Source organism: Canis lupus, chromosome 10, assembly GCF_003254725.2.
Source record: "Canis lupus dingo isolate Sandy chromosome 10, ASM325472v2, whole genome shotgun sequence".
Taxonomy (NCBI): domain Eukaryota; kingdom Metazoa; phylum Chordata; class Mammalia; order Carnivora; family Canidae; genus Canis; species Canis lupus.
In genome coordinates, this window is record NC_064252.1 from 55,766,902 (window position 1) to 55,791,790 (window position 24,889).

Genomic DNA, 24,889 nt, shown 5'->3' on the forward strand with positions numbered 1-24,889 from the left:
AACGAGACTGCCCTTCCTGCTTTTTGGTTTGGTTCAAATTCGAGGAGCTGATGCAGAAGGGCCCTGTGGGTGCTCTTCGGCTACCCCTGCAGAACCCACTACCCTGGAAACGAAAACAAGGGCCTTTTCTGAAGGAGAGGGAGGGGGATTCGACACGCCTCGGTCCTGCCCTGCCCGCAGCCAGCCGTGATTCAGCCTCAGGGGAGTTCCCCACCTCACACCGGCCCGGCCCTGAGCCTGGCGTGAGGGACCCCCCGGCTCCCCCGAGAAGACCACAAGCCAGGAAGCGCAGGGGCCGTGATGTCCACGCCGACCCCGGAGAACCGGCGCGCTGACGCGGGGGCGCCGCGAGGGCCGGGGGTGGCCGCCGCCCGCAGCACGGGAGGCGGAGAGACGCTCCACGCGGGAAAGACGAAGGGGACAGCAGGAGGCGGAGGCGGCTGGCGGGCAGCTAAGTCAGGAACGCCGCCCTCCGCCCTGCGCGTCGCCAAGGCCTACGCCCGCCGCGCTCGCTCTCTTCCTCCCGCCCCCGGACTCACCGGCTCTCGGCGCCGACACTCCCGCGCGGTCCCAGGCCGCGGCCTCCTTCGGGGGCAGCTCCCCGAGCCCGCGGCGCTCGGCTTCTCCCCGCCCCGCCCCCCGGCGTCCCGGCTTCCGTAGGCGGACGGCGCGGTGGCCCCGGATGTTGATGTGCCGCCTGCCCCGGAAACGGTGGCAAGACGCCCAAGGGGGCGGAGGTGGCGTTGCCCGGCTCTCCGGAAGGAGACGTGGCGGCGGTTGGGCCCCGGGCTGCCTGGGTGCTTAGTGGTCCCGCCGCCTCCTCCTCCTCCCCCGCCTCCTCGCCTCTATGGGCAGAGGAGGTTGTGGCGGCGGCTGGAGAGATCGGCAGCGGAGGATGGAGGAAGGAGGAGGCGGCGCGCGTAGTCTGGTCCCCGGCGGGCCGGTGTTCCTGGTCCTGTGCGGCCTCCTAGAGGCGTCCGGCGGCGGCCGAGCGCTGCCCCAGCTCAGCGACGACATCCCCTTCCGAGTCAACTGGCCCGGCACCGAGTTCTCTCTGGTCAGTGCCCTCGCGAACCCTGTAGCCGGCTCTCTCCGTCCTAGCGCTAGGGTTCGGCCCCCTCCCTCCTCCGGAATCGCCTCTGCAGGCGGCTGCCCGCCTTCCCCAGTCCGAAGGCGCGTTTACCTCGCATTCATTCATTCGCACGGCAGGAGTTTCGCGAACGTACTGTGTGGCTGTGCCTTCCATGCTGAGCATTAAGGAGCCAGCGGTCACCTGTCCTCCCCCTCTGAACTCTGTCTCCCTAGACCTTGCTTACCAACACTCCCGCCCCCGTGGGAGCAGCTTTCTTAGAATCACGTCGGGCGCGTGTACTTATCTACTCTTTTAGAAAGTCAGCTGCAGCTCTTCCTCCACCAGCCGACCTCGCCTTCAGGATCACCGCCCTAGCCTCACGGCCGGTTGTACAGCACATAGGAGCTGTTCCTTCTCATGCCTCATTTCTGTCTTGTATACACACACGTACACGGGTTTCTTTCTTTAAGAAAAAAAAGTTTTCTTTACCCTACAGCTTGGTTACACTACGTCACTTCTTTTTTTTAGGATTTTATTTATTTACTCATGAGAGACACGGGGGGGGGGGGGGGTGTGGAGCAGAGACACAGGCAGAGAGAGAAGCAGGCTCCATGCAGGGAGCCTAACGTGGGACTCGATCCCAGGTCTCCAGGATCAGGCCCCCGGCCGAAGGCAGGCGCCAAACCGCTGAGCCAAACCGGGGATCCCCTCAGAGTTGTTTCTGAGAGCACTGTCTGGCTTTTGAGATGGTAACGACCTTCTGCTCCGAACATCCTTTGCAGTGCTGATGTACTACGACTCTTATTTTTAAAACCCCAGAAAGTGAGGTTCTGTGATCACTTTTCCTAGAGGGGTGAACATTCTTATAACTTGACAGTGAACGGAAGTTTGCGGTGCTTCTGCCTTCGGGGAGTACTCTGATTGAAAAGTCTTCCCACCACTGCAGGCCCATTAAAAACTGTGCGCTTAAGATGCTCACCCTGTAGTAGTCAATTCATTTCAAATTGAAGTCTTGGAAAACACAAAACCTTTTTTAAAATTCTTATTCCAGTTATCCGCAGTCGTTCCATTTGGGATGACTATTTCGTTCCGTTACCATATTGTTCTATTAGTACCTCATTGAAACAAGAGTAAGCGATAGCAGGATGTCAAAGCACGATTTACCAGGATAACAAATGTTACCGTTACCACAACAGCTCTCTGTTTACCAAATGTTAGTTTCTGCAAATAGTTCACATTTGTTTGATTCTCCACCCCTCTTGTTTTCTGTTCTCCTATTCTGGTAGTTCAGTGGTTCTCAAATTTATCTAAGTAGATATTTCTCTGAGAAGCCAGGTTTATCTTTGTATTAATCCCATAAAATATTATTGTATTAAAATACTTATATATAAAAAATCAATCAATAAATAAAATACTTATATAAAAGTTTGTTGTAAGTGAGATATAACTTTAGCAGTCTTCAAGTGAGAATAATTTAGTCCAACTTCTGTTTTTTTGTTTCAAAAACCCACGCAGGGGATTCCTGGGTGGCTCAGTCCTGGGGCTGGGGTCATGATCCTAGGGTGCTGTGATCTAGCCCCAGTCCGGCTCCGTGTTCAGCAGGGACCTGCTTCTCCCTCTCCTGCCTATGGCTCCGCGGGCTTGTGCTCTCTGTCAAATAAATAAATAAAATCTTTTTTTAAAAAATCAAAAGAGCACACAAAATAAACATGGCAGGTGTTACAGAATGTGGTCATTAAAGTATTATTCTTGCACCTGTTAGGGTTTTGGGTTTTTTTGTTTGTTTTGACAGAGGGGCAGAGAGAGCACAAGGAGAGGGAGGGGCAGACGGAGAGGGAGAGAGACATGCAGGAGACTCCGCTGAGCAGGAGCCTAACTCAGGGCTTGATCCCAAGACCCCAGGATCTCAACCTGAGCCAAACTCAGACACAACCAACTGAACCACCCAGATGCCCATTTTAGGGTTTTTTTTTTTTTTTTAATCACATGCTGAAAAAAAATAAAAATAAATAAAAAAAATAATCACGTGCTGATAATGCAGCCCTGAAACCTTTCTGAGGTATCAGTAAAGGACTAAAACTGGCCTTTTTTGGAGGTTACTACCAAATTGCTATTCAGTTGTCTTTCTGGCACTGATGTTTGCTGGCTAAAAAGAGGTTATGGAAGATCTGTCTTAAATGTATCCTGTACCAGCCTTTCACATATCTGTCAATTTTATTTTAAAATTTCATTTTTAACTCTCTTTGACAATGTAATATAATCTAAGATGGGCACATCTGAAGAATTTTTTTTAAGTTATTTTGAGAAAAATACAGAGAGTTCTTCTGTGAGTTGGCAAAAGGTCTGTGGCCCTCATGCAAAAATAAACTCTCGGAGTCATTAGCACTGGCCTTTGGGCTTTGTTTTAGTACTTTTATAATCTTAAGGCTTCCCTTCCCTGCTTTATGTAATTGAAACTACAGCCCTCTTCACCTGGCACTGTCATTTTCTTTTATGAGGCAGTTGGTTGGACATATATAACTAAGCAGCTGTATGAACTAGGCTAAAGGCCTTTATCTCTCTACTATCTAAAATTGAAAGAAACTAGATTGGAAGGTGTGTATATCTTTTTTTTTTAGCATTGAAATTCTTCTGTGCTTTAAATCATCTCCCCACTCAAATATATCAAAACAATACATAATCTTTATACTCTTGCTTTCAAATTTACTTTAAAAAATGATGAAGCACCAAAACTGTATATTTTTTAATGTTTATGTTAATTAATGACTGTGATATTCTTTGTTTACTGGCTTTTAGCATTCAGTTTTTTGTGTTTGTATATATTTTTCTTAGGAAATACTATCTCTGTATCATTAAACTATTCAACTATTCATTACTTCACAGAGGTCACAGATTTCACCAAAGTAAAACCATAGAATAAGTCCAGTTTTCTCTTTACTTCTCTTTGAAATGTATTCCCACTTAAAAACTTCCCACAAGGGTGCCTGGGTAGCTCAGTCAATTAAGCCTCCAACTTTTGTTCTCAGCTCAGGTCTTGATCTCAGGGTCATGAGTTCAGGCCCTGCATCAGGCTCCACATTAGGTGTGGAGCCTACATAAAAAAAAAAAAAAAAACTTACCCCAAACACTGCTTGGGAAGAATGGTAACCTACTCCATAGTTCCAAGCATGTTTATATATGTTAGCAAGTTGCGCCACTGAGTTTTTTACAACTTCTCTCAGGATAATTTTGTCTCTCATCCTCTATCTAAATTATTCCAGACTCTTGTCAAACATTAAAAATTTCTCCCCTGCCAACATATTTTTAAGGTTCCTTAACTTTAAAGTATCATACCCCCTTGGAATAGTTTTATTCTATTAAAATCTAAAATTTATCAAATCACTAATAGGACCTCTTACACTGAAAATACATTAAGGTATTATATGGAACAACTTTTTTATAGTCTCTGCAATTCTGTGCATTCAGAATTTATTATATTTCATTTTCTTAAAGAACTGCCTTACTAAATCAAAGGAAGCATTTTTAGCAGCAGATCAAAATCTTTTAACTTAGAAAATCAGAAAAATTTAACTTTTTCCCAGTAATTTTTGTTATGAAAAGGAGAGTAAAGTTTGTTAAGAGTTTTTATTTTGTGATCCCAGTAAGTGACTATTTCAGCAATTCTCAGATGAAAGAATTGCTACTTGGTCTGTTATATTGAAGAGGAGAGCAACCCTTCCAAAACTAATGAAACACAATTCTTTGCGTCTTCAAACAAGTGATGGCTTTTATTTTTTGTTACCCCTTACTTAAACCTTAGAAACAATAGACAGTGTAGCTGGGGCACGGGGGTACAAAAGCACCTGCGTCTGGGTATTCCAAACAGATGAGGTTCAGCCACCCACTGCTGACCAAATCCAAATTCAAAGAAATAAGTAGGGGTGAAACCAGGAAGGATTTAATTTCAGTGAGACCAACACCTGGAAGACAGCAGATTGGCAGCTCAAAGACTGTCTCCAAAGTGCTGAAAATACTTCCAGGTTTTTATATGAAAAATAGGGGCAAAGGTGGGGGGGTATGTGCACATAGGCATTCAGCGTCAAATCAGTCCTGGTCTTGGAGTCAGTCATGGGCAGGGTCTTGCTGGCTCAGGCAGTCCTTTTTGCTAAAGGGGGTAGTTTGGGTTCCCATCAGGGGATGGTTTGCCCCCTGGATCTTCTGTCTGAGCCAAGAGACAAGCTGGAAAGAAGAACCCAAACAGAAAGTTTGAGGTCAAGATGGAGGTAGCTGAAGTCTTTTTTCCAAGAGGAATGAATTTATCATATAAACATAAAGCCCCAAGAGTGGTTTTCATTACAAAGAAAGGATTGTCTTCCTTTCTTTGCTCTGGTTCCACACAAGCAGGACTTTTTCCATTGTTAGCATTGTCGTGAACGTTTTAGTAAATAAATCAATGTTGCTGTGGAATACAACTCCGAACGTTAGAGTTGCAGGCGCTTCACAAATAGAGGTAGATACACTTAAGTCATATGCTACTGGTTGCCTTCACTACAGTACAGGAATGGTCTGGCAAGATTTCAGGCCAGCCATTCATTGCTAAGTAAATGTGAGTCATGCTTTGAAACAACTCATGTTACACATTTTGCATATGTCTGAAAAACATCAAAAGGCATCATAAATGTTATATCTTATAGCAATTTTGTTGGCACAACTGAGTAAATGTTTCTAAGGATCCCTTTATCATAAATTTGGTTCTGCAATTCTCACTTTCAAATCTTTGGTTCCCCTCTTCACTATAATGATTTTTTAAAAGGATCCTTCATCATAATCCAGGAGCCTATATAGTAATCTAAAAGAGTGTTAACAACTGATTCAAATATGTTAAAACAGTTAAGAGCACACAGAATATGGGACCAAACTGCTTGAGTGCATCTCTGGATTGTGCTGTTTACCAGCTATCTTATCTTGTACAAATTATTTAAGTTCTGGGCTTCAGTTTCCTTTTCTGTAAGATGGGTAGAAGGCTTGTTTGAAGATCAATGAGTTAAAAAATGTTAAGGACTTAAAACTGCCATACAGCTAATACAGCTAATATTTACTGCTATTATTTGTTTTGTTTTATTGTCTTGGAAGAACATTGCCCTAATTTGCATTGGTATGTAAGACAACGTTGGACCAAATAGTACTTGTTTTATTATGATTAGGTCCTTGTTAAATTAAGAAAAGCACAAAGTTACTTAATAAGAGCAGTTCTTTCCTCATCAGGGATAGCCAAATAGCATAGTGGTTTCACAAGTACTGTAAGATGAGAAGAGTTAAAAGAGTTGAATTGAAAACCTCTGTCTTAGCAGTTAGTGACACATCATTCACAAAGCAAAGATTTCTTTTTAGTTAAATAATGTGAATTATATTAATTGAAACATTTATTTGAATTACATTGGTTCATATTTGGCTTGTTAGCATTTGTTTGGTTTTATAGTGTAGAAAGCTTTAAGGATAGTTTACTATACCTTTGGGCTGGCCCACCACCCATTTTTGTAAGTAAAGTTTTTTCAGGACACAGCCATACCTATTCATTTTGCTATTGCCTATGCAGTATCTTACTACAATGGCATAGTTGAGTAGTTGCAACAGAGACCACATGGCCCATGAAGCCTTAAATATTTGCTACTTGGCCCTTTACAGAGTTTGCTGACTTAGGATGTACACACACACACACACACACACAAAAAAAAAAAAAAAATTAAGTCAGCACAGAGGAGCCTTAGGGATTTTTCTTTTTAAAGTGATTTTATGGAGGATCCCTGGGTGGCTCAGCGGTTGAGTGCCTGCCTTCGGCCCAGGGCGTGATCCTGGAGAACCAGGATCCAGTCCCACGTCAGGCTCCCTGCATGGAGCCTGCTTCTCCCTCTGCCTGTGTCTCTGCCTCTCTCTCTCTCTCTCTCTCTCTCTCTCTCTCTCTCTGAGTGTCTGTCATGAATAAATAAATAAAATCTTTAAAAAAAATAAAGTGATTTTATCCGTGGAGTCTAGGTGACTCAGTCTCTTAATCATCTGCCTTCAGCTCGGGTCTTGATCCCCAGGATCAAGCCCCACAAAAGGCTCCCTGCTCAGCCGGGAGCCTGCTTCTCCTTCTTCCTCTGCATTCCCGCTGCTTGTGCTCTCTGGCTTTCTCTATCACTCTGTCAAAAAAATAAGTAAATAAAATAGAATAAAAAATAATTTATCCAAATATAAAACATTGTACTATTATTATGTTCAAATGTCCCATCCAATAGAATTGAGAATACATTTGTTAAAGTGCTATAGATTCTCATATATAGGTGGTAATTGTTAATAAGAGTAATAAGTATTCAGTAATGGTGTGTCTTTTAATGCTCATTGCCTCTTAATACTATTTTTTGAAGATGTATTTATTTGAGGGGGACAGGGTGGGCAGAAGGAGAGGAAGAGAAACCCAAGCCGACTCTGTGCTGAGCACAGAGTCCTATGCAGGGCTCAATCTCACCACCCTGAGCCCAAAACAAGAGTCAGACACTTAACTCACTGTGCCACCCAGACCCCCCACCTCTTAATGCTTTTTAATCCCAATTTTAACTTCAGTCTATTGCATTACTACTTTTTTCTCTATACTCCAAATTTCATTTGTGTCCTTTTTTTTTTTTTTTCTGTTATAACACCAAGGTAGTTTGTCGTCCTAATTTTGACCTTAAATAATTTGTAGAATCTTTTCCCCTGCCTTTGGAAATACATTTAAAAATCTTCTGTTGACATGATGAATTACTTTCACCTAAGACTGTACTTTATTCAGTGTAATACAATTTAACCAGAAAAAATAATGTATATTTTTTGTTCTATTTCTAGCCTACAACTGGAGTTTTGTATAAAGAAGATAATTATGTCATCATGACAACTACACATAAAGAAAAATATAAATGCATTCTGCCTCTTGTGACAAGTGGAGATGAGGTAACTTTTTATAATAAATACATTGGTAATCCCTTTCACCAAATATATTTATTTAAAACATTGCAAACACATACTTTAAAATAAAACTGAATGACAGGTTTCTCAATAATCCTGTTTATCATAAAAAGTAGTAATCACATTTATTATTCTTAAATTCTTTGATTTTACAGTTCAACTTGGAAAAATTAGCAACCAATTATTAATATTTTGAATGAAAATCTAATTCCACACTTGCTTTCTTTTATAGAAATGAGGGGTTTGAAACAGGATATAATTTTTAAATGTATATATGACACTTTTTATAAAGAATTTCTGATAATCTATAGGTACCTATACGTTTTCTCTACTTAGCTCATGCCCGTTTCTTTCCTCCTGAAATGCCCTAACTGCCTCTTATCCATCCTTCAAGGCAATGACTTCTTTCAAGATGAAACAGGAGAGTCAGCATGGTAAAATGAAAAGGACACCAGCCTAGGAGCCAGGAGGCTGAGGTATAGGCTATAGTTAGCTGTGGAACCTTGAACAAATTTGAAACTCAGTTCTTCCACTCAATAAATTTATTGAGTTCATTACATAGTATTTTCACAGTCTGTAAAATGGAAATATTACAAACTCAGTGAATGCTTTCTTAGGTTTTGTTCAGATTTAAAATCTGTGAGACAGCTCTCTGTTTCATTTTGTTTTAAACCTTCTTAAGACACAAATACACATGTGTGCAATCATACACATAAGCATATGGCATTCAAGTGTGAAATGTAAAAATATATAGGAAACTGGGATGTACCTTAAAACTTTTCCATACATTCTACAAGATTCAACTATTTTGAAGCTTTCATAGTTAGAATTTGTTCAGATGCGAGTATTTAAAACTTCTGGAATAGGTTTATAAGAATTGTTCAGGACACTGATATTCAAAAGCCTTTTTTTAAGAGAAGAAAGCATGGAAGATTATTCTATGGCTCCATATTTTATACTTCAATTCTTTTGAAAGAAGTGGCAAACCACAGGATCTTATTAAAAGTTTTGACCTTTTTTCCCCTTTTATTTCCAAGCATCTGTGATTTGAACAATGAGTTAATACCCCGACAGCAGAGTTGGGTGAAGTTCTAGAATAACTGTAAGTATTAAATCCTAGTTCTTTCATAGGAAGAAGAAAAGGATTATAAAGGCCCTAATCCAAGAGAGCTATTGGAGCCACTGTTTAAACAAAGCAGTTGTTCCTACAGAGTACGTATTTTATGTTCACTTATTAAGTAGAAAATAGGGGAATCCCTGGGTGGCTCAGCGGTTTGGCGCCTGCCTTTGGCCCAGGGCGTGATCCTGGAGTACCGGGATCGAGTCCCACGTTAGGCTCCCTGCATGGAGCCTGCTTCTCCCTCTGCCTGTGTCTCTGCCTCTCTCTCCCTCTCTCTCTCTCTCTATGTCTATCATGAATAAATAAATAAAACCTTTAAAAAAAATAAGTAGAAAATAAATTTCCAATTGCCATTAGACCCTTGAAAGTAATTCTGCATTTCTTTTTACTTTATTATGTTGTATCAAATTTTAAGTTAGTTGTAAATCAGAGCTATTGCTTAATAGTATTTTGTCGATTTAAATTCCTGCATAGTAGATGCAGCAAACACCCAAAACCAGTTTCAAATAATATCACATTCCAAACTGCTCTGAATGTTTTTCAGATCAACAGAATTTTTCCTTATATATAATTTTAATGAAAAATGTGAAGTGTTATCTTTCAGGCTATGTATAAAATGGTTCCTAAGCCAGGTGGTTATTATTGATCCCAAGTGTATTCCAGACCTGATTTCTTCACAGAATTGTCACATACAGCTAATTGGTGAAAATAGTGACTTGACTTCAGAATTTCTGTATTTTTCTGAGGCATAATAATGTTTCACTTAATGAAAGCTTACTCTAAATCTTGAGGGAAATCTACACACAACTACATAAAGTATCAAAAAGTAATTCGGGTGAGTTCTATGGCTTTTATATGTTTAAATATGTCCATTTTTTTTAGATTGAGTCTTACTGGACTTATGAAGTATGTCACGGAAAACACATTCGACAATACCATGAAGAGAAAGAAAGTGGCCAGGTATGTTTTTCTTTCAAATATGAAGTATGGAACATTATAAAATGAGAACTTTAATAATGAGATTGATGGTTTTAAAATTGTATTATTGATATTTGCAAAACACTTATTATATTTTTATTTTATTCCACTATAGAAAGTAAATATTCACGAATACTACCTTGGGAATATGTTGGCTAAGAACCTTCTATCTGAAAAAGGTTTGTTTCAGAGTGATTTGATAGTAATGCTGCAATTTGGTTGAAAGTGTATGTTCAAATTGGAATTTAAAAGATCTCGGAGTTTTATGAATTTTAAAATGCTAAAATAAATTTCTGAATAATCCCTTAGAAAAAATTTTTGAAGAGATCTTTTCATTATTTTCTTCCTCAACAAGCATTATGCTTTTTCTCTACGTATTAATAAATTTTTAAAAATCTGGTAAGATAACACATGTTAATGTTATATTTATATAGTGTTAATGTTAGTCTTTTGCTTGGTTTAAGCATAGTTGTTATATGTGGAAATAGAAATGTAGACGTGTCCCTAAAATTATGAAATACTTTTGCTAATCTGTGTTGTTCAAAGTCCATTAATTTAAGATTAAACTTTTCACTCATGCAAAAATACTTAAAAAGAAAATTGTAGCAGCCAGTTTTATGCCTCAAGTAGAAGTAAATATATGAAGATTAAATTTGACTATCCTTTCAAACAAAACCATTTCATGGCAACTAGCGAAAGTAATAAGATAAAAATTATATGTATGTTTTGGGTCTTCTTTAGAAATTTAAAATTACAGAGTTGATTGAAAACTTAATCGTTTTTATTTTACATATGAGTCACTGGTCATTCTTTACACCTGCCTTACATAGGTAATATCTTATATTATTCCACAGATCAAGAGGCAGATGAAAAGGAAAAATCAAAAGAGGCAAGTGATAATATCAGTGTTGATTTTTTTTCATTTTTAGCATCTATTATTAGGCATGAATTTATACAGCTTAAACGACAGAATTTAGTCATGTGTTCTTAACCTATCTATCAAATACCTTAAAGGACTGGGTCAAAGAAAATCTGCAGTATGTTAGATTTTTTTTTGAGAAAAGTTATACTGCAATACATTTATTTACTTTTAGGATCATAGAAAAATAAAGGAACTTACAAAGATGAGTTTGGGAAATTTTTTGTAATGGCAGTATATCACTTCCGGGCTCAGCAGTGGTTCTCTCTGTTTAACATTGGAAACAATTATAAATAAGAGCTTTTGCTTTTTTTTCCCTGGTTTGTTCCCTATCTCCCATGGGTAAAACAGATAAACTACATTTGTAAATAACAAGCTACCAGACTGCATGCGTCTTCAAAGCAGGGACTGTCTTTTATCTCTTTATCCCGCAGTGCAAAACAGAGTGCCAAATATAGGCACTTCCTATGTGCATACTGAATGTTGAATGCATAACTGATGACTGAAAAATAGGATTGTTTAAAAAGGATGATTCCTTAGGGTACCTAATCACAATTTTTAAATGCCCCTGTAGTTCAAGGAGTGCTTTCGGAATCCTAAGAACTCCCATAGAGTTAAATAACCTATTGATAGAGGAGATTTCTGTAAATGGTTTCATATCATAATGATACTTTTATTAAAAGACAAGTGAAACAGCAAAAGGCCTTAAAAGGGATGCCTATAACTTAAAAGGGTGGCTTGGGGGTGAATTGATAAGCTAAGCATAGACACACATAGCATTACTATTTTAAAAGATTTTAATTTTACAGACTACCTTTGAGATAAAATATTTATTTACTGTGGCTCTGGAGGATAGCAAGATGGAAATCAAAGTGTGAAATGATAAAGGAAGAGGAAGAAAAGGGTAAGGGAAGAAAACTAACATTTACTGAGCCCCAATTTATAAGCCAGATACTGTGCCAGGCATATAATGAAAGGTAATGCTTAATTTTCCTGAAAATCTCTGAGTATATATTATTATTCTCCTTTTACAAATGACAAAAACTGAAATTTGGTCAAAGTCAGAAAGCCAGTAAATTCAAAGCTTGGCTTTGAACCCAGGATTTTCTAATTCTAGGTACTAGCATGAAAATGACATATAAGAAACCTCAAAATACTTTTCCCTGGAAACATTTGTTTTTTGCCTGTTTTAGACATGGCACTGACAGGGTACCAAAGTGATATAAGATGAGCTCTCTGCCTCCAAAGAGCTTGTTTGGAGATCAAATTAACAGTATTTTTTTAGAGCCCTTATATTAGATTTTTCTTTGGTTTATGTAGATAAGCTATGGGAGCTAGCTCCTCTATAATCCCTATATTCTGAGGTGATCTATTTCATTTAACCATTCCATGAAAATTTCCCCATTTGTCCTTTGCTGGCCTTGAATAGATTTATATGGGAGTTTATGTTGAAAAGCATGGCTCTTCATATTAATGACAGGGAAAAAGAGTAAGCAAACTGATGAATGAGTACAGTATTGAGATTCCTGTTTCAGAAGATAGTGTTTTACTATTAGCTCTACTTTTTGACAATCAGATTATAAACCTCTAGAATCTAAACTGTAACACAGCCATTCACTAAGGATTTAGTATAGAAAATTCTGACTAGTCCAGTATAGCAAGTTCCTGTATTTTATCTTAGTCTCTTTTCTTAGAACTGTTGGAAACAATTCATATTAATCAAGAGATTATACCCTTTTATATAAGTGTACACTTGCTTAACATCTTAATTTTAGCACCAAATAAAAATTTTGCTTCTTTGCTGTATTAAAAAAGCTCTGAAAATAAGTATTTGCTCAAATAAGAATTTAGGAATCAAAAGAATGTTAGAGGAAGAATTCATAGAAAATACAGAAATGTTATCTTTATAAAGGTTGGTTTTTAAATAAAATGTAGTTTCCTTCCTTTAAGAATAAGTGCTTCTCCCATCCTCACCCTCACCTCCATTTCTAATGAAAAGTCTTATACTTCTTTTTTAAGATTCCCACTAAAAATATTGAAGGTCAGATGACACCCTACTATCCTGTGGGAATGGGAAATGGTACACCTTGTAGTTTGAAACAGAACCGGCCCAGATCAAGTACGGTGATGTACATATGTCATCCTGAATCTAAGCATGAAATTCTTTCAGTAGCTGAAGTTACAACTTGTGAATATGAAGTTGTCATTTTGACACCACTCTTGTGCAATCATCCTAAATATAGGTAGGACATGGATTTAATATTTTAAACATGAAATGCACACATGCTTTGAAGTGTCATATGCTTAGGTTTAATGCTTTGTCCTTACTAGATTCAGAGCGTCCCCTGTGAATGACATATTTTGCCAGTCACTGCCAGGATCACCATTTAAACCCCTCACCCTGAGGCAGTTGGAACAGCAGGAAGAAATACTAAGGGTGCCTTTCAGGAGAAATAAAGAGGTATGAGAATTATCTAATAGTGTTTTTTCAGTGCTTCCTTTTCCAAATTTCAGAGCATATAGCAGTATTTTAATCATTCGTATAGCTACATAGTAATTTATTTTTCTGACTCAAAATTTTAAGTTCCAAGTTTTCAACTGATTTTAAGTCTTTTCCTTATTTTTATACTTCTCAGATACTATTTTATCATTTTATTACTCTCATGATTTCATATTTTAAAGTTTGACAACCCATGAATTGTAGTTAAGTTAAATTTTTAGCTAGTTGACTGGCCTTCCCAGCTGAGCCCCTTGAAAAAATAGATTACAACTTATCTTCTAATACTTTCTTTATTCTTAAACCCATTGCTCTGTGTTGTCAAACCATCATTCTTCTGAAACTTGTTATTCAGGTCAGCAGCAATCTCTTGGTTCTAAGTTCAATGGACATATGCATAACTTGATCTTAGCATATAAAACACTGAACATTTGAAGCTTGAACTTTCTCTTCTGTCTTTACTTGAAGTCATTTTCTCTGATTCTCTCTGTTCTCCTCTCCTGTGTATTAAGTCTTTGTCTACTTCCTGCACCTGAAATGTTGACATTCCCCACAGTTAGCCATAGTTGCCTTCTCTCCTTAGTTTATATAGTCTCAAGTGAGCTCATCCAGGCCCATTCTGTCAACCTCCATTAATATGCCCATAAGTTCCAAATATGCATCTTCAATATTGACTTTTCCCCTGAACTCAAACCAGAGTCACAATAGTTAACATGGATTGAATCTTAACAGCAGCTGTTAGCTAATCCTCATAACAACCTACAAGATACACTATTATCATCCTCCTTAACAGGTTAGGAAATTAAGTTTCAGAGAAGGGAAGTGACAGGTGATGGATTAGAGATGAAAATCAAAACTGTCTGGTTTTAGAGCCTGTCCTCTTAACCACTTCTCTGTGCTGCTTCTCCTTTTCAGTGTGCTCTCTTCCCTTTTCTTCTGTTCATTGGACATAACCATATACATTTTCAGTAACCTCAAATTCATCTCTCTCACACTGACCTTTACCTAATCTGCCCCATTGAGGTTTTTTGTTTGTTTGTTTGTTTGTTTGTTTACTTATTTATTTTTAAGTCTCCACACCCAGTGTGGAATTTGAACTCACAACCCCAAAATCAAGAGTTGAATGTTCCAGACAGAGCCAGCCAGGCTCCCCTTCCCCATTGTTTTTGTTTGTTTGTTTGTTTCTCTTCAGCTAAGACAGCAGAGGAGATGATTTACTGTATACGTGTTACATTCAGCCACAAATGAAAACAGAATTAATCCCAAAAGTCACAGGTCCAAGGCAAAGGACCAAGGGAGGATGGTTTTGGTATGATCAAGTCTGGTCTCTCAAAGATGGTCCCCATTCGTTTTTTTGTTTTGTTTTGTTTTAAGATTTATTTATTTATTTATTTATTTATTTATTATTTATTTATTTATTTATTTATGATAGAGAGAGAGAGAGAAAGGCAGAGACACAGGAGGAGGGAGAAGCAGGCTCCATGCCGGGAGCCCAACGTGGGACTCGATCCCGGGACTCCAGGATTGCGCCCTGGGCCAAAGGCAGGCACCAAACTGCTGAGCCACCCAGGGATCCCCGTCCCCATTGTTTTTAAAGCAATATTACTTCCTTTGCAAGTGAGGGAGGACTTCTTTTTTTTTTTTTTTTTAATTTTTATTTATTTATGATAGTCACACACAGAGAGAGAGAGAGAGAGAGGCAGAGACAAGGCAGAGGGAGAAGCAGTCTCCATGCACCGGGAGCCCGACGTGGGATTCGATCCCGGGTCTCCAGGATCCCGCCCTGGGCCAAAGGCAGGCGCTAAACCACTGCGCCACCCAGGGATCCCTGAGCGAGGACTTCTAATGACCAAGGACTTCTCCCACAAAGAGATCGATGTTTCCTCTTATTTGGTCTTGTATTTTACTCAGTCCTCCGTTATAGCACTTATGTGGCCAAATTGGTTGATTTTTTCCCTATGATACTTATATTAAAATGAAGGGAGAATAAGCTATGCTTTATTACTTTGGGGTTTCCAGCTCCTTGCATGATACCTGATAATACTGTAGGTACTTAATAATGTTTTAATTAACTAATAACTAACATTTAGCTGCAAAGCTTGTTTCACCTCTCTCTTGAGTACTTCTTGCAAAAGTATTGCCAGACTCTGTGAATGTTGTGAATGCTGACATTCTAATAAGAAGAAACAATTATCTTAACATTAATCTGCATTTGATTTGAAATGGTCAATTAAAAGATTGGACATGGATTTCTCTCCTGGTCTTCTCCCTAATAGTGATTTAAATACTGACAGGTACTGAAAAATGAGCTCAATCAAAATGCTTCCCAAATCCCAACTTTAATTTTTCTTCAGAGAAAAAATAGCAGCTATTCTTTAATTAATGTGTTTAATCTGCCATTTGAGAAAAATTATATTTAAGAAGCTACAGATGATAATACTTTAAAAATACTTAGGATCTTTTTTTTTTTAAGGATTTTTATTTATTTATTTGACAGAGAGAGAGCAAATACAAGTAGGGAGAGTAGCAGATAGAGGGAGAGGGAAAAGCAGGCTCCCACCAAGCAGGGGCTCTGTGCAGGGCTGGATCCCAGAACCCCGGCTGGGATCATGACCTGAGCTGAGGGCAGACGCTTCACTGACTGAGCCACCCAGGTGCCCTATACTTAGGATCTTTAGAATACATATTGTAGATGAAAACCTTAGGTAATACCATAGGGTGAATACTTATTTAAAATGATTTTTTTCTCAATATCCTTTCTTTTATAAATGTAGTTTAGTACATATTTGTCATATGATTTGCCTTTTAAAAGTGGAATAAACTTAACCATAAAGATTATGAACATTTTTATGTTTTAAACAAAAATACAAATCTGGTTATCAAAATTTTGGTATGATATTATACCTGTTACTTTTGTTTTGTTTGACATGAAATGGTTTATTAAGGGGACTTAGAATTGAAGCCTCTTGGGCAAATAGACAATATGACAAATAGATCTCCAGAACCCCACCTCTTTGTTAGACCTACTTTTACAGCCCTAGAGGCTGGGAGTACACACTAAGGAACCACCCAGGAGAATGTTTAGGGATAGAAGTGAGTACAGATACTATTTTTTAGTACACTACAAAAAGTCCTAATGAGATTTTAAAAAAAAAAAAAAAAGAATAGATGTGAGTCATAGTCACATCTCCAGAGCAGATCGGGGATGTTGTGCCCGGAGGGTGTACTTAAAAGCACGACTGAACAAAAGGACAGAATAGTGGGGGGTGGGATCTCTGGGTGGTGCAGCGGTTTGGCGCCTGCCTTTGACCCAGGGCGCGATCCTGGAGACCCGGGATCAAATCCCACATCGGGCTCCCGGTGCATGGAGCCTGCTTCTCCCTCTGCCTGTGTCTCTGCCTCTCTCTCTCTCTCTCTCTCTCTCTGTGACTATCATAAATAAAAAAAATTTAAAAAAATAAAATTAAAAAAAATTAAAAAAAAAAAAAAAAGAATAGTGGGGGGTGCTGTACCCAAGAAGGCTTCAGATAACAGAAGGCGGATTGGTCCAAGACATTAGTCTAACTGTCACACTCTACCCCTCAAATCCAGTCCTTACAGTCTCATATGTCCACCTCTTCCATGATATTCCCTGAAGCATTAGAGAAGGGTTCTTTGGGGCAACTGTGGGTGGCTCAGTGGTTGAGCATCTACCTTTGGCTCAGGTCATGATCCCGGGGTCTCAAGATCAAGTCCTGCATCCAGCTCCCTGTCTGCTTCTCCCTCTGCCTGTGTCTCTGCCTCTCTCTCTTTGTCTCTTATGAATGAATGAATGAATGAATGAATGAATAAATAAATAAATAAATAAATAAAATATTTAAAGAGAGAGAGAGAGAGAGAAGGGCTCTTTGCAATAGGGGCTCTTTGGCCAGACAGTGTCCAAGTTCATGCATAAACCACAGCAGCAGTACAGAGAGCAAGAAAAGAGACCTGTGTTGACACAACTAAGAATGAGTAATAATTTTGCTACCATGTCCTCCAGACTCTAAACCAGTTTGATAACTACTGGGTTAAAGTGGACGCAGGACCATCTACTGCTTGTATCTCTTTATTCATGTGCTTTGATGCAAAAGTGATACTGCCTGAATTATCAGGCATCATTTGGTTTAAATGATAGCACAAGTACCCCTGAGTACATCCCAGGCCATTCTATTTTGTAAGATAGCCTTTCACATCAGTGTCATCTCTGTGTTCATGATTGTCAGGCTATGGTAACTATTATTGAGGATCCTCTGGGTATATTTAATTAATGTGTGTATGTGCCATATCATATCTTCTGTACCTAAAGATGGTACAAATATTGCTAACTGGTCATACCAATGAAAGATACCATGGGTCCATCATGCCTTTAAGTGAGTACATTTGCAGGGCTGTTATGGTGCTGGCTGTGCTATTATTATATTAATTTGGAGATTACTAGACCATTAGGAATCCATTTTATGAATTTCCAAACCCTACTACAGAAACAATCATCTTGCTTTTATTGGAATTTTTTTTGAATGCAAGTTAGTTGTACTATCCACAAGAAGCAATAATAAATAGTCATACTTCTATTCTTCCTACCTCTTCCTCTACCTGAGCTAGAGGTTTCACTATGCATTATTAATGTTTTTCCTCACTAACCTAGTTTAGTCTGTTAGACCTTAGCTCCTTAGGAGTAGTGACTATGTCGTCTTCATTTTTAATATTCAGCACTTAAAACCAGTACCAAGAGCATAGTATGCTCTGAATGTAGAAAGAGTATACATAAAATCCAAGGTCCTTTCAAAAAATAAGATGTCATTTGGCATTCTTTGTTCTTCTAAAATATTAGAGGAATTGGGAGAGAGGAAGGATAAGGTCATTGGTTTCTAGAATAACCTTCCAATGACTCCCACCTGTCAAAGAAGAAGAAGAAACCCATAGTTGATCAATGGCAACTACAGCAGGTGAAAGGAGGCATCATGTCCATTATACATTTACTAGGAAACCTTTTACTATTTAATTTTTTAATTATGCTATTTAGTTTTAATTGGTATACCCTTTTTTTTTTAAGATTTTATTTATTTATTCATGAGAGACACACAGAGAGGCAGAGACACAGGCAGAGAGAGAAGCAGGCTCCATGCAGGGAGCCTGATGCGGTACTCGATCCTGGGACTCCAGGATCATGCCCTGGGCCAAAGGCAGGTGCCAAACCACTGAGCATCCCAGGGATCCCTTGGTATACTCTTTTAATTCTGATCTAGATTCATTTTCTTTCCCCTCATTGTCAAAACCCAGTTTACTTCTGGATTCTAACTCATTATCCTCTTTCATAACTATTCTTTCCACCCTGCTTCTGTCATTCTTTTAGAGAGTCTTCCTCTCTGGCTTAGGTAACTTCAACTCCCACCATGGCTCCCCCACCTTGGGATTTGTTCTTACTGTTCCTTCCCTGCCACTGCAATAGTATTACTTAAAATTTGTTCATGCCATATTTTGCCTAAGATCTATAAGATGATATCCAAACTTCTTAGAATTATATAATTTTTTACCATTAAGTACCTGTTTATCTTTTTAGTTTTAAATATAATGCCATACCCCATATCTTTGCTCTTCCTGTCTTCCTCAGATTCACATGCATATGTGCACACAGACATAAAACCTACAGACATTCACATAAATCACAAATCAAAAAAAAAATCACAAATCATTCATGTTCAAGAATCAAGGGTTTTCTCTTTGTGAAGTCATCATGTTTCAATTCTTCATCAAAATCTATTTGAATCACCACTCTGTCTGTGAATCTGCTCTTCTCTGCAGCCTTTAGTGGATGTCTGTCTTTACTAACTTGTGGTGTCCTCCAGGACAACAACCAGGTCCTGCTGTATTTTCATAATTATAATTAATATTCCTATTTACTCCCACTCAGCTCCTCTCTACCCTGCCCTGTTATCTTTTATTTACCCATAGTAACCACATTTTCCAAAAATAAATGTAGAGACAGAATCTAACAAGTAGTGAAATAATAGGGACACCTGGGTGGCTCAGCAGCTTAGTTCTGCCTTCAGCCCAGGGTGTGATCCTGGAGACCCGGGATGGAGTCCCACATCAGGCTTCCTGCATGGAGCCTACTTCTCCCTCTGCCTGTGTCTCTGCCTCTGTCTCTCATGAATAAATAAAATCTTAAAAAAAAAAAAAAGTAGTGAAATAATATTTAGTATATTTCCTTTCAGTCTTTTGGGGGATTTTTTTTTGATACATACACACACTGAGATACACATTAAAAAAAATAGTTGGGGCCAAACTGTATGTGTATAAATATATAAAGTATTTTCACTTGTTTTCACTTAACAGTGTATCATTTTTACATTCCTATGTCATAAAGTCATCTTTCATAATATTATTTTCATAATCTCAAATATTCCATTGTTTAAAGTAGCAAAATTTTTTTAAATCATTTTCTGGTATGGATATTTTTGTTGTCCACAATTTTTTGCTAACATGAAGAATGCCGCACTGAATGTCATTTTTGTTAAATCTACACCCATCAGTGGTGATTGTTTACTCAGGATAAATTTCTAGGGATAGGTCAAAGTTAAGGACAAAACAAAGGGTTTTGATATATACTATCAAATTATACTTGAGAAGAATTGTGGGATTTTACAGTCTTGTTAGCAATATTAAAAAAAAAGTCTAATGTGCATTTGTGTATTGTGTATATTTCTTGGTATAGAGAGTGAATGAGAGAGAGAGAGCATGAGCGGAGGGGAAGGGCAGAGGGAGAGGGAGAAGCAGAATCCCTGGGATCATGACGTGAGACGAAAAGGGACGCTTAACCGACTGAGCCACCCAGGTGCTCTGTGTGTGTGTTTTCTAGTAAGTTGGAATACTACTTAGCTGCTACAATCAAAAAAAAGAAAAGAAATGAAGAACAAGAAAAATGAGACAAAAATATATGAAATGGTAATTATCCCTGTATGTTAAGAATGGCCATCATACCCCTAACTGGTAGATGGAACTAACATTTGTCTAGAGCTTTCTCTATTGTATTAAGTGTTGCAAAACTTATTTTCCTAAAACACGTTAAAAATGAGTGGACTTCTATTTTCCAAATTTCCTTTAGTTTAAAAATAGTAATTTAAATCATAACTGGAAAAAAACAAGTATGGTATAGAAGCCCTTAAACATATGTGTTTAATTTTAGGAAGAATTGCAGTCAACTAAAGAAGAGAGATTTCCGGCAATCCACAAACCCATTGCTGTTGGTTCTCAGCCTATGCTCACTGTTGGAACAACACACATATCCAAATTGACAGATGACCAACTCATAAAAGAGTTCCTTAGTGGTTCTTACTGTTTTCATGGGGTGAGAAGTGAACCTTCGGTTTCAATATTTACCTAACAGCCTTCAATTTAGTCAGGGGGCCTCAGCAACCCTGAAGAAGGTTTTTGTCTATAGAGAAATGGCAAGATTCTGGAAGCCTCCTAATGGACATTTTCTGTCTGTGCCTTACCATAATCTAATTCGTAACCATAATGTTCTCTCTATTCACAAGCTAAAACTTGACCTTTACCTGACAGAAAGTACATATAACTAAGTCATGTGTGATTCTGATTGATTGCTGGAATAAGCATCAAGGATTATATAGCCTAAAAAAACAAAGGTTGCACAACCTATATTTTAGTTATGTAGCAATCACATTTAAAACTTGAGTTAACATTTACAAAGGTTAAATTTTGCTCCTAATACACTAATAGTTCCAGTGTGAGAGAAACTAAATGAAATTTTTGTTTTATTTTATTTTACCAAGACAATACAGCAGTTATTCTCTGTATTTGTCTTTTTAATTATTATTTCTCAGTAATTTCCTTTTTGTTTTTATTATTGAACTATAGTTGACATACAATGTTACATTAGTTTCAGGTGTATGACAGTGATTTGGCAACTCAGTGTGCATCACAATAAGTATAGTTATCTTTCACCATATAATAGTATTTCTCAGTAACTTTTATATTTTAATTTTCAACCATATTATTGCTATTACAGTTTTTCTAATTGTATATATTTCTATTACTGTCAAGTGGCAATATTGAGACAGACTCCCATTTTTTATATGTAACTCGATCTTTTTTCTTTCCTATAGGGTGTTGGTTGGTGGAAATATGAATTCTGCTATGGCAAACACGTACATCAATATCATGAGGTATAGAATAACCTTTGTATCATTCCACCACTAGATAAAGTTTTAAAACTCTTTTGCGGAAAAGAAAGGAGGGAATGGTGTTTTAATTGTGAAATGACTTCAATGTGAAAATACTCAAAGTATCTCTAAGTTGTTGAAAATGGAAAACTTGATATTAACTAAGTCAGTCATCTTAAGGTAGCATGTATTAACTCCACAGATTCTTTTTTTTTTTTTAAGGATTTTATTTATTTATTCATGAGAGAGACCGAGAGAGAGAGAGAAAGAGAGAGAGAGAGAGAGAGAGAGAGAGGCAGAGACACAGGCAGAGGGAGAAGCAGGCTCCATGCAGGGAACCTGACATGGGACTCTATCCCGGGTCTCCAGGATCACACCCTGGGCTGAAGGCAACGCTAAACTGCTGAGCCACCCGGGCTGCCCATCTCCACAGATTCTTGTATTACTGTAACTCTGGAGGAATCATAGGCTATTGTAACTAACCTCTTTAGCTTTGACTGAGAAATTAGTAATTAAAATTCTTCTTTAAGTTAAAGTGAATAATTAAGATAGTACATTATGGCTCAAGTTAGGATAATAGGGTAAATACAGCAAGTTTCTCAGCTAAAAGAACATATCAGATCATCTAAGTTTCAAATCAAGTAAGTTTTAAGATTATACACATTGGCTTTTCATTCTCCCTTTTATTTCTAATTTCATAAATGAAATAGGATTTTATTCTATACTTGGATCAAGCTGCTTAAATTCTGAACTTCAGGCTTCAATAAATTTATTTGTCATAGTTGTACTTTGTTTGGTGGGGTAAACAGACATTGAAAACGAACATTAATTAGTAAATATTCACCTGGCGGTTTTAAATGGCTTTTTATTTCCCCAAAGAAATAATAACTTGTTATTAGAGAATACTATATTTACCCTCTGATATGTTTTGAGAAACCAGTCTTAAATTCCAAGACAGATCATACCAGGAAAAGTCATCAGCTCACCTTCCACATTTAAATCATTCCAAATTTATGAACCATCTGTAAACTAGGACATTTTTTCTCTCTACCTGAGAAGTGCCTTTTCACTCTTTTACCCACTTATGCTTGCTACTTTGTAGATGCTTCATGTATTTTTAATAAAATTTTTAATAGAAAAAAATATTATTTAACTACAGCCCAGATAATACCATGGCTTTTTTTTTAATTAAAGGAATATATGGAAAAAAAATAAAAGAATATATGCCAGAAATTTAGAATGAATGGTAAAATTCTCCACCACCATTGTCCCATTTCTATAAATAATTGCTGTTAACATTTTCTTAGTTCATCGTCTACAAGAAAAAAAATGCATATACATAACTGTTGGAATAACTTTTTATTTAGACAAAGGAATCTACTATATGCACTGCTCTGTACTTGTTCAGTTCTTGTCTTAGAGATCTTTCCATGTGAGGAACAGCTGATCTCATTCTGTTCAGCAGGTACAGATGATTATGTTTATACCCACAATGTATTTATCCAGATCTCTTCTGACAGACCTTTGAATTGTTTCCAGTTTTTGCTGTGATAGCATCTTAGCATTTATAGTTTGTTTTTGTTTTGTTTTTTTTGGTTTTTTTTTGGTAAACCTTTGCAAGTATACTCATAAGGCACATTTTTAGCAACTACTTGCCACGTCAAAATACATGCATACTAAGCATTGCTTTCCAAAAAGTAGGAAGGCATTACCAGTAACGACGACTTTAAAACACACACACACAATGACATTTTTCCCATACACTTGCTAACTGGGTTTTATCAAGTTTATTTTGCTCAAGGTCATATGACCTAGAACTTCCTGAGGGACTCTACTAGGAGCCTTGGGAGATAAAAAATAATTATAGCTAACAAATATAACACTCCTTGTATACCAGGCACTGTTCTAAGAATGCATATTAACTTGATCCTCATAACAGCCCTAAGAGGTGACTGTTGTTCTTCCAAGGTGAGGAAACAGAAGCAATGATTTAGTAACTTGTCTAAAACCACGTAGGTAGTAAATGATGACACCAGAATTCTAATCCAGGCTGTCTTGCTCCATATCCAGCTAAACACTTGACTATGCAGCTCCAATCATTATCTGTCTAGTAACTTACAATCTAGTTGCTGCTCGAATGTTAAATTGTTGTCTCTTCCACTAGGCAATAAGCTCTGCTAGTAGCAGCGGCAATGCCTGTTTCATCTACTACAGGTTTTTAATTCTACTAATTAGATGTTTGCTAGTGCTCAGCATAGTGCCTGACATAAAATATAAAGAAGGAAAGGAAGATAGGAAGGAAGGGAGGGAGTGGAGAGGAAAGAAAAGAAAGGAGAGAGAAGGAAGTCCACTTATAAGATAGTATAGTTAGTATTAAAAAAAATAAAATAAAAGCAGAATGAGGAAGGGGTTTCTGAACAGACGGTCTTGATACAGAAATAACCATGGTGTCAAATGAGTAGTGTGAATACTCAATTTGCAGACTGGCATTTGAAAGAGTAGAAGTAGGATGAAGATAGGCTCAGTGGTTTGCAGGGTAAGAGATACATCTTTTTTTGAAGATTTTATTTATTCATGAGAGACACACAAAGAGAGGCAAAGACATAGGCAAAGGGAGAAGCAGGCTTCTCACAGAGAAACCAGTGTGGGATTCAATCCCTAGAGCCGGGATCATACCCCGAGCCAAAGGCAGAGGCTCAACCACTAAGCCACCCAGGTGTCCCTAGGACAGAGATTTAATTAAGAATCACAGTAGTGGGGCATTTGGGTAGCTCAGTCAGTTAAGTGTTTCTTGATCTCTGCTCAGGTCTTGATCTCAGGGTTGTGAATTCAAGCCCCACATTGGGCTCCATGCTGGATGTGGAGCCTACTTTAAAAAAAAGAGAAAAATCATAGTGTACAGTTACATCATTTAGGTATGAGAAATTAAACTCCTAGTTGAGGACATGAGATGTTGGCATTGGAAATCTAGAGGAAGAGTCTGAAGCCAAGGATATCTCCAGGAGAACAATGAACAGAACCAGTAGATATAGGAGGGGAAGGAAGTAGAAGAGTCAAAAATAACTGCATGTGGAGCTAGTCTGACCAGAAAGTAGTGACATTATTCAGAGAAACAAGGAACAAAGAAGACACTGAG

The 24,889-nt window shown here is 38.1% G+C and overlaps 2 protein-coding genes across 5 annotated transcripts in view; one reads left to right on the top strand and one right to left on the bottom strand.

The window, feature by feature from the left end:
- The window catches only part of ASB3 (ankyrin repeat and SOCS box containing 3), a 104,481-nt gene extending 103,813 nt beyond the window's left edge, over nucleotides 1–668 (bottom strand). Inside the window, exon 1 of the mRNA XM_025466866.3 lies at nucleotides 540–668. The gene's annotated coding sequence lies outside the window, so the exon portion shown is untranslated. The remainder of the gene's footprint in view (nucleotides 1–539) is intronic.
- A 39-nt stretch (nucleotides 669–707) lies between these two features.
- The window catches only part of ERLEC1 (endoplasmic reticulum lectin 1), a 30,182-nt gene continuing 6,000 nt past the window's right edge, over nucleotides 708–24,889 (top strand). Inside the window, exons 1-10 of one of the 4 annotated variants that reach the window (XM_049115501.1) lie at nucleotides 708–1,057; nucleotides 7,916–8,020; nucleotides 9,167–9,247; nucleotides 10,038–10,115; nucleotides 10,249–10,312; nucleotides 10,964–11,022; nucleotides 13,072–13,295; nucleotides 13,384–13,513; nucleotides 20,757–20,918; nucleotides 21,697–21,756. In XM_049115501.1, coding sequence (XP_048971458.1) covers nucleotides 848–1,057; nucleotides 7,916–8,020; nucleotides 9,167–9,247; nucleotides 10,038–10,115; nucleotides 10,249–10,312; nucleotides 10,964–11,022; nucleotides 13,072–13,295; nucleotides 13,384–13,513; nucleotides 20,757–20,918; nucleotides 21,697–21,756 — 1,173 coding nt within the window. In that variant the 5' untranslated portion in view covers nucleotides 708–847. The remainder of the gene's footprint in view (nucleotides 1,058–7,915; nucleotides 8,021–9,166; nucleotides 9,248–10,037; nucleotides 10,116–10,248; nucleotides 10,313–10,963; nucleotides 11,023–13,071; nucleotides 13,296–13,383; nucleotides 13,514–20,756; nucleotides 20,919–21,696; nucleotides 21,757–24,889) is intronic. The other 3 variants (XM_049115500.1, XM_025466946.3, XM_025466931.3) reach the window with 3 other exon arrangements.